Genomic DNA, 13,834 nt, shown 5'->3' on the forward strand with positions numbered 1-13,834 from the left:
GTGCACTCCCCGCCTCCTAGCCACAGGTGTTTTAATTATAGTAGGTCCAATACCCCTCCACAGAGAGAGAGAATTTGAGTCCAAGAAGAGGTTTCACATGTACCCATTCAGATGGAGACGTTTATTCTCAGCGAGGTAGGTCAAGCGTAGGACCTCGTATAAGAGAGATGCCGTAAAGTGGCTACGAGGTACACATAAATATGGCCATTTTTATGCGCTAAAAGCTCTCATTTTTCATATTTCTAGTGCAGTAATGCAGTTCAAATTTCGTGTTTTCAAGTTTGCATGTTTTGGCGCTGCAGTGTGCTGCCCTATTTACTTAACTATATACGAGTTGGCGACTCTGGGTTCAGCACCTGTTCACACTCAGTCTATGTTTGGATGTGCAGGTCAGGTTTTTGAAATGTATTCTTTAGCCTTCTGATCGTGCACTCCCCGCCTCCTAGCCACAGGTGTTTTAATTATAGTAGGTCCAATACCCCTCCACAGAGAGAGAGAATTTGAGTCCAAGAAGAGGTTTCACATGTACCCATTCAGATGGAGACGTTTATTCTCAGCGAGGTAGGTCAAGCGTAGGACCTCGTATAAGAGAGATGCCGTAAAGTGGCTACGAGGTACACATAAATATGGCCATTTTTATGCGCTAAAAGCTCTCATTTTTCATATTTCTAGTGCAGTAATGCAGTTCAAATTTCGTGTTTTCAAGTTTGCATGTTTTGGCGCTGCAGTGTGCTGCCCTATTTACTTAACTATATACGAGTTGGCGACTCTGGGTTCAGCACCTGTTCACACTCAGTCTATGTTTGGATGTGCAGGTCAGGTTTTTGAAATGTATTCTTTAGCCTTCTGATCGTGCACTCCCCGCCTCCTAGCCACAGGTGTTTTAATTATAGTAGGTCCAATACCCCTCCACAGAGAGAGAGAATTTGAGTCCAAGAAGAGGTTTCACATGTACCCATTCAGATGGAGACGTTTATTCTCAGCGAGGTAGGTCAAGCGTAGGACCTCGTATAAGAGAGATGCCGTAAAGTGGCTACGAGGTACACATAAATATGGCCATTTTTATGCGCTAAAAGCTCTCATTTTTCATATTTCTAGTGCAGTAATGCAGTTCAAATTTCGTGTTTTCAAGTTTGCATGTTTTGGCGCTGCAGTGTGCTGCCTTATTCTGTGTGCAGTCAGGGCCCCCAATGGGATCCAGAACTGCTATAGAGATTGTAATAGACAGAGAAGGAAAGGAAGCAGTGAAAGATGTGAGACCAATATTGAAACAGGCAAAAATGCCAGTGAGTGGATGGATGTTTGGATGTTCAAAAAGGCACAGACAAATGAGGAAAATAGCATGTGAATAAATGGCATCTGAGAGAGAGTGCAGCAGGACGGTAGTAAGGTGTATTATGAATGTTTTGATGTTCAAAAGTCCGACTATGACCGACACATTACTGCTACGGTCATACCTTTGTATAACCAGAGAACCAACCACATCAGGTAGTGTAAGACAGATACAGGAGTATTATCCCTCGAAGCCCTCTGACTAGCTAGCTACGCTAAAACAATTGGCTGACCCTGAGAACAAACCTTTCCCATTTTACAGACAAAGACAATATGATGGACGTATAAGTGCACCTGAGCAGACCAAGAGAGTTGGTGAGCACCAAAGCAGGTGACGTACTAGGATGCAAATTAAGACTTTTACAGATGTGACTAAAGGAGAGAGAGTAGAGATGTACTTTGGACGGTTACAGCTGAAATGGGCAGACATGGGGTACAGTCCAGTAAACCCACTCGATGTTAAAATATTGGTAAATACATTCATTGATGGTATGACAAAAGGCTTACGAGACGCAGTACAGACAGCCAGACCTAAATGGAGAAATGTAGATCCAAAGACCTCCTAAAGGTTGCTAAAGGAGTTGAAGAAACTAGGACAATAAGACGACGTGTCATGTATGCTGGAGCACAAGGAAAACAGTAGAGATGTAGTAAGGGACCTAAGGACTTAGAAACAGTGAAGTGCTGGAATTGTGGAGAAAATGGACACTCAGACCAATCTTCCACCTCCTTCACCTTCAGACTAGGAAACTGACAACCCAGTGACAAATGTGTGCCCTGTTCTTGTCCCCTCCGGACCTGGTCCTGCCTTGATGACCACCATACCAATGCTGGGAGGGAAATAGACAGAATTCTTGACCGACACTGGGGCAGCTGGGACTACTACACAAAGACTTGATACTGCCAGACATGATTACTGACGAGACTGTGGAATACGTGAGGGTAGGGGGACAAGCGACTGAAGCCCCTATGACTAAACAAGAAAAGACTAGAGTCACGAGACAGCCAAGAGGTGCTTACAAACGTACTGTTAGTGACAATACCCCTATGAATTTGCTGGGAGCAGAGTTGAGTGCTGTCTAGGCACTATACAGTGCTCTCCTGAGGGTATTACAGTCACAAGTCCCCTTTTCATATAAACACTTGGGGCAGAGGGACGCCAGGGTCTTCCACGTGCACATTATACCACAGGTAAATCATGCCCTATTGTAGTTACACTTAATTCCATTCATTTGCCAGTTTTAGTAGTTTCCTTGCACAAAGATGGTATAGTTACTGTGTATTTCTAGGTTGTCTTCATATGATATATAGTTTTTTTAGCCATTCATTATATTGGCTCAAACCATAGTCACTGTTTATTTGTCTTTTCCAGTCCTTATACCTTATCGCAGGCGACTGGCATTGATATTTGGTATTTTTCAAATCCCTTCTTTTTGTATTTGGAACTGTTAGTTATGGATTTATATAGGGCTGTTACTTTCTTAGAATTGTGCTTTGCTGTGGCCTATGGCATTGTGCTCCCCCGTTTTATGACTCAGTATCTTTCGTAATTATATATATATATATATATATATATATATTCATATATATAATTTTTTTTTGGTAACATTTTGTGAATCAAATTTAGTTTTTTTAAGGGATACTCTACCCAATCAAATACGGGTATAAATATTTGGACATTAATGTGTGACTTATATAAACACTTGTGTAATATTGCAGAAATGGTGTATATGGCAAGAGTAGTGAAAGTAACACCTGACACCAGAATGTCTGAGGACAGGGAAAAGAGTCAGGTACCAGACACCGTTTGGGCAAGGGGAAAATCTGATATGGGTCGGCTGCCCATTCCCCCTGTCATGATAAATCAAGAGAAGTAATCACTCCTCTTTGGTTAAGGCAATACCCCTTAAGTCTAGTCAAATCAATGGCCCTGAGCAGGGATATTAAAGATTATGTTAAGGCAGGGGTTCTAGTGCAGAGATATTCCCCCTGCAACACCCCTTTGTATCCCATTAAGAAAAAAGGACCCAAAGGGTTCCCCTGACACTTACAGAATGGTTCATGACTAACGAGCTATTAATGATGTTACAGTGAGTGTGACCTCAACAGTCCCTAATACACACACCGTACGGTCACAGATCCCCGCAATGTCAAAATGTTTCACAGTTATTGATTTGGCAAATGCATTTTTCTCTGTACCACTGCACTCTGACTGTCAGTATTTTTTTCTTTCACTCACGAAGGTAAACAATACTGTTGGACGGTCCTCCCACAACGGAGAAAGAACTCCCCAACCATCTATTCAACAGCGATGGCAGGGATTCTTGAGCAGTGGCAACCACCTCATCCACAGATTGTGCTATTACAGTACGTGGATGACCTCTTGCTCTGCTGCCCGGACCAGATGTCTGGAAGCTACAGTTTCCTTGCTGTGTTTTTTTTTGGCAGAAAAGGGTTGCAGAGTCTGACGTGACAAATTACCGTATTGCAAACAAAAGGTGACATTTTTAGGACATTGTATTGCTGAAGGTACAAGACACCTGACTGAAGACAGAAAACAGGCAATACAAATCTCCCTTTACCCAGGTCACACCAGCATCTACGCACTTTTCTAGGTTTGGTGACCTACTGTAGGCCTTGGATAAGGTCTTCTTCACAAATGATGCACCCACTCTATGACTGTTTGCCATCAGACCCCTACAATCTCACTCAGGAAGCAATTGATTCCTTCCACTCTCTCAAGCTGCTCATTGTGTCAGACATTCCAAACTAGGATCAGCCATTTTTCTTATTTTTCACAGAGCAGGGTGGACATGCTACCGCAGTACTGACACTACAACATGGAAAGAAACAGAGACCGATAGCTTACTACTTAGCACAATTAGACCCCGTGATTAGAGGGTCTTCTATATGTATACGTGCTGTAAGAGCTGCTGTATTACTGAAAGGCATGTGAAATCACACTGACTTTTTCTTTTTGACAATTTGTTCCCAACGTGACATTAATGCCATACTCGTACAAGTTCAACCAAAACACCTGTCTATGGATAGACAGATCAGACTTGAATGTGCTCTAATACTAATTCCTGAATATGTCACCCTCAAAAGACATAATGTTCTGAATCCAGCCACTCTGCCTGCGGATTCTGAAAAGGGGGAATTGGTGACAGCAGTGGCAGGTGGGAAAGAGAACATGACATGACGTTGACATGACGCACGAACATGACTGCATAGGAACTGATGAGTCAGGAGACAGTGGGTTTTACATATGTTCGTGGGAAGAAGAAAAAAAACCTGTTCCTAATGCATATTTTGAGGTTTTTTATTTTTGTAGATGGCTTCAGATACCACCAGAATGGGCGACTCTACATTGGATATGCAGTAGTATCCTCACATGAGGTAATCCGAGCTGAACCACTCGCTCCTCACATGTCGGTGCAGGAGGCGGAGTTGAAGGCACTCACTGAGGCGTGTAGAGCTGCTGCAGGTAAAGTCGCTAACAGTTACACAGATTCGAATTATGCATGGGGAATATCCCATGATTATTGCCCTATCTGGAGAAGCAGAACATTTCTTACATCAGCCGGTAAGCCCATTAAAAATGCAGAGCTGGTGAAACAATTAGTGGAGGCATTGACGTTATCAGTCCAGGTTGGCATCGTCAAGGTGAAAAGCACACACGGACGGTGACTCTGTGGAGGAAAAGGGCAACAGAAGGACGGACGAGGCTGCTAAAGTAGCAGCAAGGCGGCCTAGGGAGCAGTGGACGGTGGCGGGGAGTCAGCGTATTCCAGCCACACTGAGCCTAGATGTCCTGAAATCCCTCCAGCTGCCCAAACAGAGAAGGAACACTGGGAGAATGGGAGCTGAGCTGAACTCAGAAAGAGTATGGGAGAATCAGGATAAATCGTATATACCAAAATCCCTGCTCCCAATCATGGCGCAAGCAACACAAGATGCCTTCTGGATCGCTCCTGGTTTCAGTTACGCAGCCGCAAAGCTCGTACGGTCATGCCTCATCTGTGCACAGCACAACCTAGGAAAAACAGTAAAAATCCCTAAGAAAGCGACACCCAGGCCTCTCTACCCGTTTCAGAGACTGACGAAGGAGCATCCGCTCCGAAACGCGCGTCGGGCGCACGTGTTGGACCGGACCTGGCTATCTTAGATTCCCCCCTGTTACAGGTAATTTGCCGGATGTATCCACGGTGGCTAGTCCTGGTATTTACCGGGCAGTCTTATTGCGGGTCTTATGGTCGTATATGACCAAGGGGGAGGGATAGAGATATGTGACGGCCCTTATATACATCTAATGCGATGTTGTTGGCCACACATCGCTGTACTATCATTAAGGTTGCTACATTGCTCTATACTACTATCCCACTGTGGCATATATATAGATATATCTTTGTATGTATATGGACTCTGTCATCTTATGATGTATGTAGCGACCTGAGGTACCGGTGCACATATCACACTATTATACATATCCCCTGCGATAGCCGGAGTTTTTCCTATCCACACGTGTTTTTTGTATGGTGGTGACTGGTTGGCGCAATCACCACCAGTATTTCACCTTGTAGCTCTGTTGTCCTTAGTCTACTATGACGTTTTTATGATTGTAATGTATTTGTTATGAATAAAGTTTTCTATACGTATATTACCCCTATTGGTCGTTTTTCTGTGGTTCCCACACTCCCTATCTAATCCGTTTCAGAGACTGCAGACTGGCTACATACAGCTACCCAAGGTAGGAGTGTGTGAAAAATATCCTAGTATGTGTAGATCTCTTCTCTGGTTGGCTGGAAGCCTATCTGGTAAAATGTGCAAATACTAAAGCGACTGCAGACAAACTGATGAAAAAAACTGATCTGCAGGTATGGTGTCCTAGAAACCATAGACAGCGATAGGGACACACACTTCACGGGAAAAATAATGAGGGAAGTCATGCAGGTCCTGGGAGTACAGCAAGCATATCATGCACCATATAGACCACAAAGTAGTGGGAAAGTGATGAGACTAAATGGGACACTTAAATTGGAAAATCAAAGGCCATGGCAGACAAAGGAAAGAGTGGGGTAGAGTGTTGGTCTCTTGCACTCTTTTCAGTCACACACACTCCAAATAGAAAGACAGGCTTGTGTCCTTTTGAAGTCCTGTTTAGTAGTTTGTCAGAGGCTGGTCTGTACTTCCCACAGGTGCTACAAAAGCAACACGGTGCTATGACAGCCCATGTCCAGGCCTTACAGAAAAGAATTAATGTGGTGCATAAACATGTGTTTTCATCCATTCCAGATCCTAATGCCAGTGCAGACGTATATCAGCTGAATCCAGGTGATTGGTGGTCATACACAGATGTACATCAGCTGAATCCAGGTGATTGGTGGTCATACACAGACACGTGAGAAGGAGCCTAGATCCACGGTTTGACGGCCCGTTTTAAAGTCCGTTTTAAAGCTGACCACATTCACCTCAGGGAAACCTGAGGGAAAGCCCACCTAGATCCATGCCAGTCACTGCAAAAAGATCTTTTCACCAGCAGAATGACTGTTGCCCTAATCAACTTGCTGGCAGTGGTAGGATGTTTGCACCTTACAGAGACACTGGATAAACAAACTTATTCAACATCTTGCTTTTCTTATAAAAGACGCGGAAGGACAAAAACTGCTGGACTGTTGGATCTGTGCACACAGCCCAGTATCTGCAAGGACTATGCTGTACTTAGCCTTACCCCAGGACCCAAGGAAGGTATTAACACCACACTGCATGCACAGTGAGACTTGGACTCAGATTTTCGTGGTTCCTTAAGGCTCTTAATGAGACTAATACAATATAGAGACTCCTTTTTTTCCAGCCAATTGGCTTAGCGGCCTAGCGGAATGGATTATTTTCGGTGTTTTACAGACTTGTATGCAAATTTTGTTGCTTTACTTATTCTTTTATGTAGCCGTAAAAGCGCTAATATATATATTACCTAAGCTATGGAATAATGTAGGTGTAGAAAAAAATCTAAGGCTGAACCTTCTGTAGTGTATCATAGGCCCCGTATGGCCACTGCTGATGGGGAAGTTGAGTGTCCACACTGAGGGTGGATGGGCGAAGCAGGTAGGAAGTCCCCTTGTGGGTACTAGACCCATGAGACAGTAGCTCTTTTGTGGACATAAGCTGACCCCATGGCAGAGGTTATACCATTTACAAAAGGGGGAAATTGATATAGAAGGGTTAATAGTTTGCCTTTAGCTACCTTGCCTTTAAGTGCCTTTTGCCTTTAAGTGTTAGAATTACTAGAATCTGTTGACTCAGTAGTCTGACGGTCTCCTCTTCAAGGAGACTGTACTTCTTATCATGTATGTTCTCAAGAGTCAGTACAACATATTCTGGGTTATGGTAAATAAAGTATGACCCTGGATGATGGTGGGGGCTACATGAGTTACATTGAAATGCATTATGTGTAAATGGTATAAAATATTGCTTCTTGCTCTATTACTTCAGATAAAAGTGACTTGCTCACAGGATATGTGTGAGGTGTCTTTTTGTCTCCAAGCGCGCTTGTAAAATGACGGGCTTAACTCCACAATTTGGCCCTCACTGGTGATCTGTCAGCTGACATTTGGGTCAGAATGAAAAACAGCTATAACAATTATATACACAGTACATATGCGATTCTACTGCAGTGCAGGTTGTCATAATCCAGACCGTGTTTTGAGTCCTGTCTTTCCTTTTCCTGGTCTGATCATATCAGGGGTTAACTTTTCTCAGCCTCAGTCTGGTCTCAGGTTTGCTATTTATCTCCACTGTGTCCAGCAGACCATGCCAGTTATAGCTTCTGCCTACTTTTTGAGTAGCTGACTCTGGTTATATCCTGACTTGTTCTGCTGCAATTCCTGACTGTTCCCATGTCTATTCATTCCCAACCCCGCGTTCTGACTCAGTGTTTTCCCTTCATGTTTGGACTCTCTGGTACTTGACTCCACTTTGATTCTGACCTGACTCTGTCTTTTGCTCCTGGTACTTCTGCTTCCATCCAGTATTGACCCTCTGGCACGTATCTGACTCTGAGTTGATTTTCCCCTTGGTACTACATTACTTTCCTGGTTTTGATGCGGCTTGTTTGATTACCCTGTTGCCACCTGGTGGTAGCCTTGCTGCAGCACTGCAGGTCTGCTCTGGCAAGTGTTGCAGTCTTCCCTCCCCTCTACTGCCATCTATTGAAGCGTGCATATACCTGCATAGCTCCAGTGTGACATAACTGACCACTGACAGCTTTTTTTCTTTGTTCTGCTCCTTATGGATCCGCTGCACACTCTTGTGGGTCAGATGTCCAATGTGACCCAAATGATGCAGAATTTGTCAGTGGAACATAGGGCTCTTGCTTCCTCTCACAACCAACTCCAACAGGAGTTTATGGAAACTGTAAAATCTTTTCAGGGTTCCATGACAAAATCAGCTGTTAAGCAATCTAACCCCATTGATATATCCTCACACTCTCCTGAACCAAAGGTCAGGCTCCCTGATACTTTCTCCAGAGAGAAGGAGAGTTTTTTTTATATTCAGAGAGAGTTGTAGGCTACTTTTTTTTCCTTAGACGCAGATCCTCAGGAGATGAGAGTCAACGGGTGGGGATAATTATTTTGTTGCTCCGGGAGGGTCCTCTAACATGGGAAGACTCTGCTTTGAGATACCAGTTCAGGAAAGGACTTTTGGATCATCTCAAGGATGCTCTGGCCCTCCATCTGTCACCCAGTTCCCTGGAGGAGGCCATGACCCAGGCCATTCATATGGACCGGAGATTATAGGAAAGAGGAATTAGCAGGCAATACAGGAATCTCTCGCTGAATAAGTCTGAGGTGATACCATTTAAGGAGACCATGGAGGTTGGTACCACCAACTTGAAAGAGAAGGAGAGGAAGCGACGATGTGATAAGAAATGATGTTTTTATTGTGGAGATCTGGGACATTGGAAGAAGCACTGCCCCTCTTGTCCATCGACTAACAAGCTTCCGAGTCTGGGTGTTTGTCGAGGAGGTCATCCAGACTCTCAGGTACCATTTTCTTCATTTCAAAATGTTTTGTTAGAGGTAGAATTGTGTTATGGAGGTGGTTACGCATCTACTTCAGCTTTTGTGGACTGTGGATCTTCCATGAACTTCATTGACTCTAGTCTGGTGTCCAAGTTAAAGTTAGGGACAGTTAGGCTAGAGACTCCCATTCATATCATTGCCATTGATAAGACACTGTTGGCTCAAAATGTCATTAAGTTTGTCTCTGAGGAGTTCCTCCTCAAGGTGGATTCCTTGTACCAGGAACAAATGTCATGTTATGTTATGAATGATCATCTTGCGGGACTGGTGTTGGGGTTTCCCTCGTTACAGAGGCATAATCCTGTTATAGAATGGGGATCTCGTGATATTGTTAAATGGGGCCCTAATTGGTCCAATGGTTGTCTTTCTGCTGTTTTTGTGTCTGCCATTGATCTGGAGGGTATTCCGGAGTACCTAAAGGATTTTGGGGACGTGTTCTCCGAAAAAGGCTGAGGTCTTGCTACACATCATCCTTATGATTGTACTATTGATCTTATTCCGGGTTCTAAATTGCCCAAGGCCCGTTTGTACAATCTTTCTGGCCCGGAACATACCGCTATGAAAAACTATATCTCGGATAATCTACGCAAAGGTCACATCCATCCCTCAGTCTATCCTGTGGCCGCTGGATTCTTTTTTATTAAAAAAAAAATATGGTGGTTTACGCCTGTGCCTCAATTTCCAGGAAATTACTGTGAGAAATACCTACCGTCTTCCACTCATTCCAGATCTTTTTAACCAATTGTCTGGGGCTAAGTGGTTTTCCAAACTTGATCTCAGGGGAACATATAACCTTATCCACATCCGTGAAAGGGATGAATGGTTATATCCTGATTTGTCCTGTTGTGATTCCTGACTGTTCCCGTGTCTGATAATTCTCCCCCCGTTCCGATTCAGTGTTTTCCCTTCGTGTTTGGACTCCCCTGGTACTTGACTTGGCTTTGACTCTGACCTTACTTTGTCTTTTGCTCCTGGTACTTCTGCTTCCATCTGGTATTGACCCTCTGGTATGTCTCTGACTCTGAGTTGATTTTCCCCTTGGTACTACGTTACTCTCCTGGTTTTGATGCGGCTTATTTGACTACCCTGTTGCCACTTGGTGGTGGCCTTGCTGCAGCACATCAGGTCTGATCTAGCAAGTGTTGAAGTCTTTCCTCCACTCTACTCCCATCTAGTGGAGCATGCATCTACCTGCATAGCTGCGGTGTGATACAGATGCCACGGCTGGCGCCTGCTTGAAGAAGGTATTTTCTTTCAATATGGATATATAATATTCATAGTGTAAACTAGGGGGCAAGTCACTGAGGGATCAGTGACCTGTCAGGAGTCATACAGATGAAAACCTAAACAGAGCACCACATGAAGACCCCCCACAGGCCATCCCAGAGCAAGGGCATATCATTAACTCAAAACTGAAAATAAATATTATATATCAACCACAAATGGATTTCATCACTTTAATCAGTGTAACGGCCCCAACTTGACACTGTCTGTAGGTTTTTGCACACAATCCTGCTGACAGGTTCCCTTTAAGCTTGAAGATTTTCAAATCATAACTTTCATGGGCCACTCAGTACTTTTTTTCTCCAATGACAGATAAGGAAACCCTCTGGCACTTGGGCCCTGCTAAAACTTTTACACTGCTCAAAGCTACATCGCTGGCGCTAACTGATGAAGTTTATCTCCTAAGATGTCACGAAAATGATTAGTAGTCTTCTAACTTTATCTTAAATATTGTAAACTGTAAAAATTATTAAATAAACTTACAAGTAGAGCTCGCAGCATGCTTTCATTTGGATGTGTGGCAAGGCCACAGGCATATAAAAACCTCTCTTGTAACAAAGGTCTACTTCCATTGCTAAAATCCAAAAACACCAATAGGGCCTCTAGAGTATCAGGTGTTTGAGCAAACGTTATAGCATCAACCAGCTGAGGTCTGTTGGCAGAACACAGTTATAGCATAAGAATATAATTTCGCTAAAATATTATTTGGTGAATAAAATGTACATAAAACACACAGTGTGATATTTGGGTGGAAATGTCCACATGCATGGAACATACTTTGAACCTTAACACAGTTTCATATTTCAAATAATAAAGAGATCACAACCCTCACCAAAGAGTGTGGTTGCTCCTTCAATGAGATCTGATAGCTGGGGGTGCCGGGAGTAGGATCTGTTCTAATCTAATATTAATGATCTATTCTAAGAATAGCATATCAATAATAAAATCATGGAAAATCGCTTTAATTAATTTGAGTCTGGTGATCAGCTTTATGGGTGACTCTATACATAATGGGGCTTTAACGGTGTTATCCAGTCTAGAAAACAAATTTTATATACTCTATTCAAAATCAAATTTCAGGATTCTTATTACTTGATCACAGTGGAGAGCAGTTTCGAAAAGCTTTTCTAGAGGGCATATCATGTTCTGCAGTGCACAGACAGTTCAAGGATATAAAAGGACACTGAATAATGCTTCCTTTCTCAGATGGTTGCTGACAGGTTTCCTCACAAAAACCATCTGGTTGCAGAAGATTCAACCAGGTTGGACACTTGGCAAACAGCTTATTGTAAAAATTCTAACAAGTAATGATTGCCCAAAAATGTGTGAGCTCATCATCATTCCTTCATTCATTCCAGTAGGTAATAAGAGACATAGAATTACTAGTGTTGGATTCGGCTGGCAAAGTAAAAGCCCACTATATATACTGGACTAACCATGGCTGAACTGGCTAATATCAATGGGTTTGGTCAACACTCTAAAGTGTGTGGGGGCCCATGAAAGATGATGGTCAGAGGCTGTACTGTAAAATTCCAGCATGTTTTTTGGGGGACTGCCAGTCCTTTTATCTTCTAAGAGTTAAGCCACTGGCATAAATGTCTGGTAGCTGCTCTTTCATAGAAAACGAAGGAGTCATTTCACAGTTTTGTGAGAGTCAGCGAGATTGCTGCGAGCCAAAAAGTTATCTGTTATCTAGAGTGTATATACAGGGTGGGCCTCTTATATGGATAACTAATGTGAATGGCTGGTGATATCAGCTTCCTGTTTGTGGCACGTTAGTATATTGGAGGGGGGAAACTTTTCAAGATTGGTGGTGACGATGGAGGCCATTTTGAAATAGGCCATTTTGGATCCACCTTTATTTTGTCCAATGGGAAGAGAGTTATGTGACACATCAAATTTATTGAGAATTTGACAAGAAAAACAATGGTGTGCTTGGTTTTATTGTAACTTTATTCTTTCATGAGTTATTTACAAGTTTATTCCCATTTGAAAAAACAAAGCTGGATCCAAAATGGCCAACTTCAAAAAGGCCGCCATGGTCTCCACCCATCTTGAAAAGTTTTCCCCCTCCTATATACTAATGTGCCACAAACAGGAAGTTGATATCACCAACCATTCCCATTTTATTTAGGTGTGACAATATAAGTGGCCCACCCCATAATGTGGAACTCTGCCCCAAAACAGTGATCTTCAAAAGATTTCAAGTCTATCTGTAATTTGAAGTAAACTTTGTCCCATCCTTTATATGTAAGTTTCGTGACATATTTAGCATTTAATCTGGAATCATTATCAAAATTTGGAGAAACCCAAAAAAATCCCTCTCTATCAAACCATAAAATTTTACTTGTAATAGTAATTATATTAAAATACTTCAGGTTATAAAAACTTGTCTCTAGTCTACCTTAAATTAATTATTCCTAACAGTTATCACTTATATTTATTCAATTGATGACACCCCGGGGTGCCACTGCAGATGTAGCAAAATAGGATTCATGCCAGCATCCCATCCCCTGATGACGCCTCACAAGTGGTGAAACATGTTGGGGGTACTTGTGCTATAAGTTTTGATTGTCCTATTCAGCTATATAGGTGGTGGCACCCCAGGGTGTCATCAAATAAGCACATATAAGTGATAACTGTTAGGAATAATTAATTAGAGGCAGATTAGGGACACGTTTTTATACCCTTAAGTATTTTAATATAATTACTCTTAAAAGTTATGTTTTATGGCTTGATATTATTATTATTATATTATTAATATAGTCCTCCCACAGCATTTTTGTCTTCCTTTTTGATTTGATATCTAATCTGGAATCATAAACATATGACTAAAAGAGGCCTGCGCCCATAGCCACATAACTGTAGTCTGTATACTATACTATTACTCACAGAACATCATCTTTCTCTGACTTGAGAAGTGTCACAATGTCTGACTTGCTAGCACTTCGAAGACTCTGAATCAGTTTCAAAAAGCTACGTGCCGCACTGGCTTTTGAAAGATTTTCAGGTTCCAGGTCCTTACGAATAATCTTCCATTGCTGCAATAGCTAAAATACATATCTTAAGTAAGTTATCAAAATTAATTTCCAAAAATAAGGGTTTTTTTTAAATAAGTGTTACAAAATAAGAAAAAT

At 42.4% G+C, this 13,834-nt stretch overlaps 1 protein-coding gene across 1 annotated transcript in view; it reads right to left on the reverse strand.

Moving 5' to 3' along the window:
- MTTP (microsomal triglyceride transfer protein) overlaps positions 1–13,834 on the reverse strand; it is a 158,476-nt gene that overhangs the window by 42,969 nt on the left and 101,673 nt on the right. Inside the window, exons 8-9 of the mRNA XM_069743615.1 lie at positions 13,590–13,747; positions 11,181–11,349 (exon numbers count right to left, since the gene is read on the reverse strand). Of these exons, the coding sequence (XP_069599716.1) occupies positions 11,181–11,349; positions 13,590–13,747 (327 nt within the window). The remainder of the gene's footprint in view (positions 1–11,180; positions 11,350–13,589; positions 13,748–13,834) is intronic.

This window comes from Ranitomeya imitator, chromosome 1, assembly GCF_032444005.1.
Source record: "Ranitomeya imitator isolate aRanImi1 chromosome 1, aRanImi1.pri, whole genome shotgun sequence".
Taxonomy (NCBI): domain Eukaryota; kingdom Metazoa; phylum Chordata; class Amphibia; order Anura; family Dendrobatidae; genus Ranitomeya; species Ranitomeya imitator.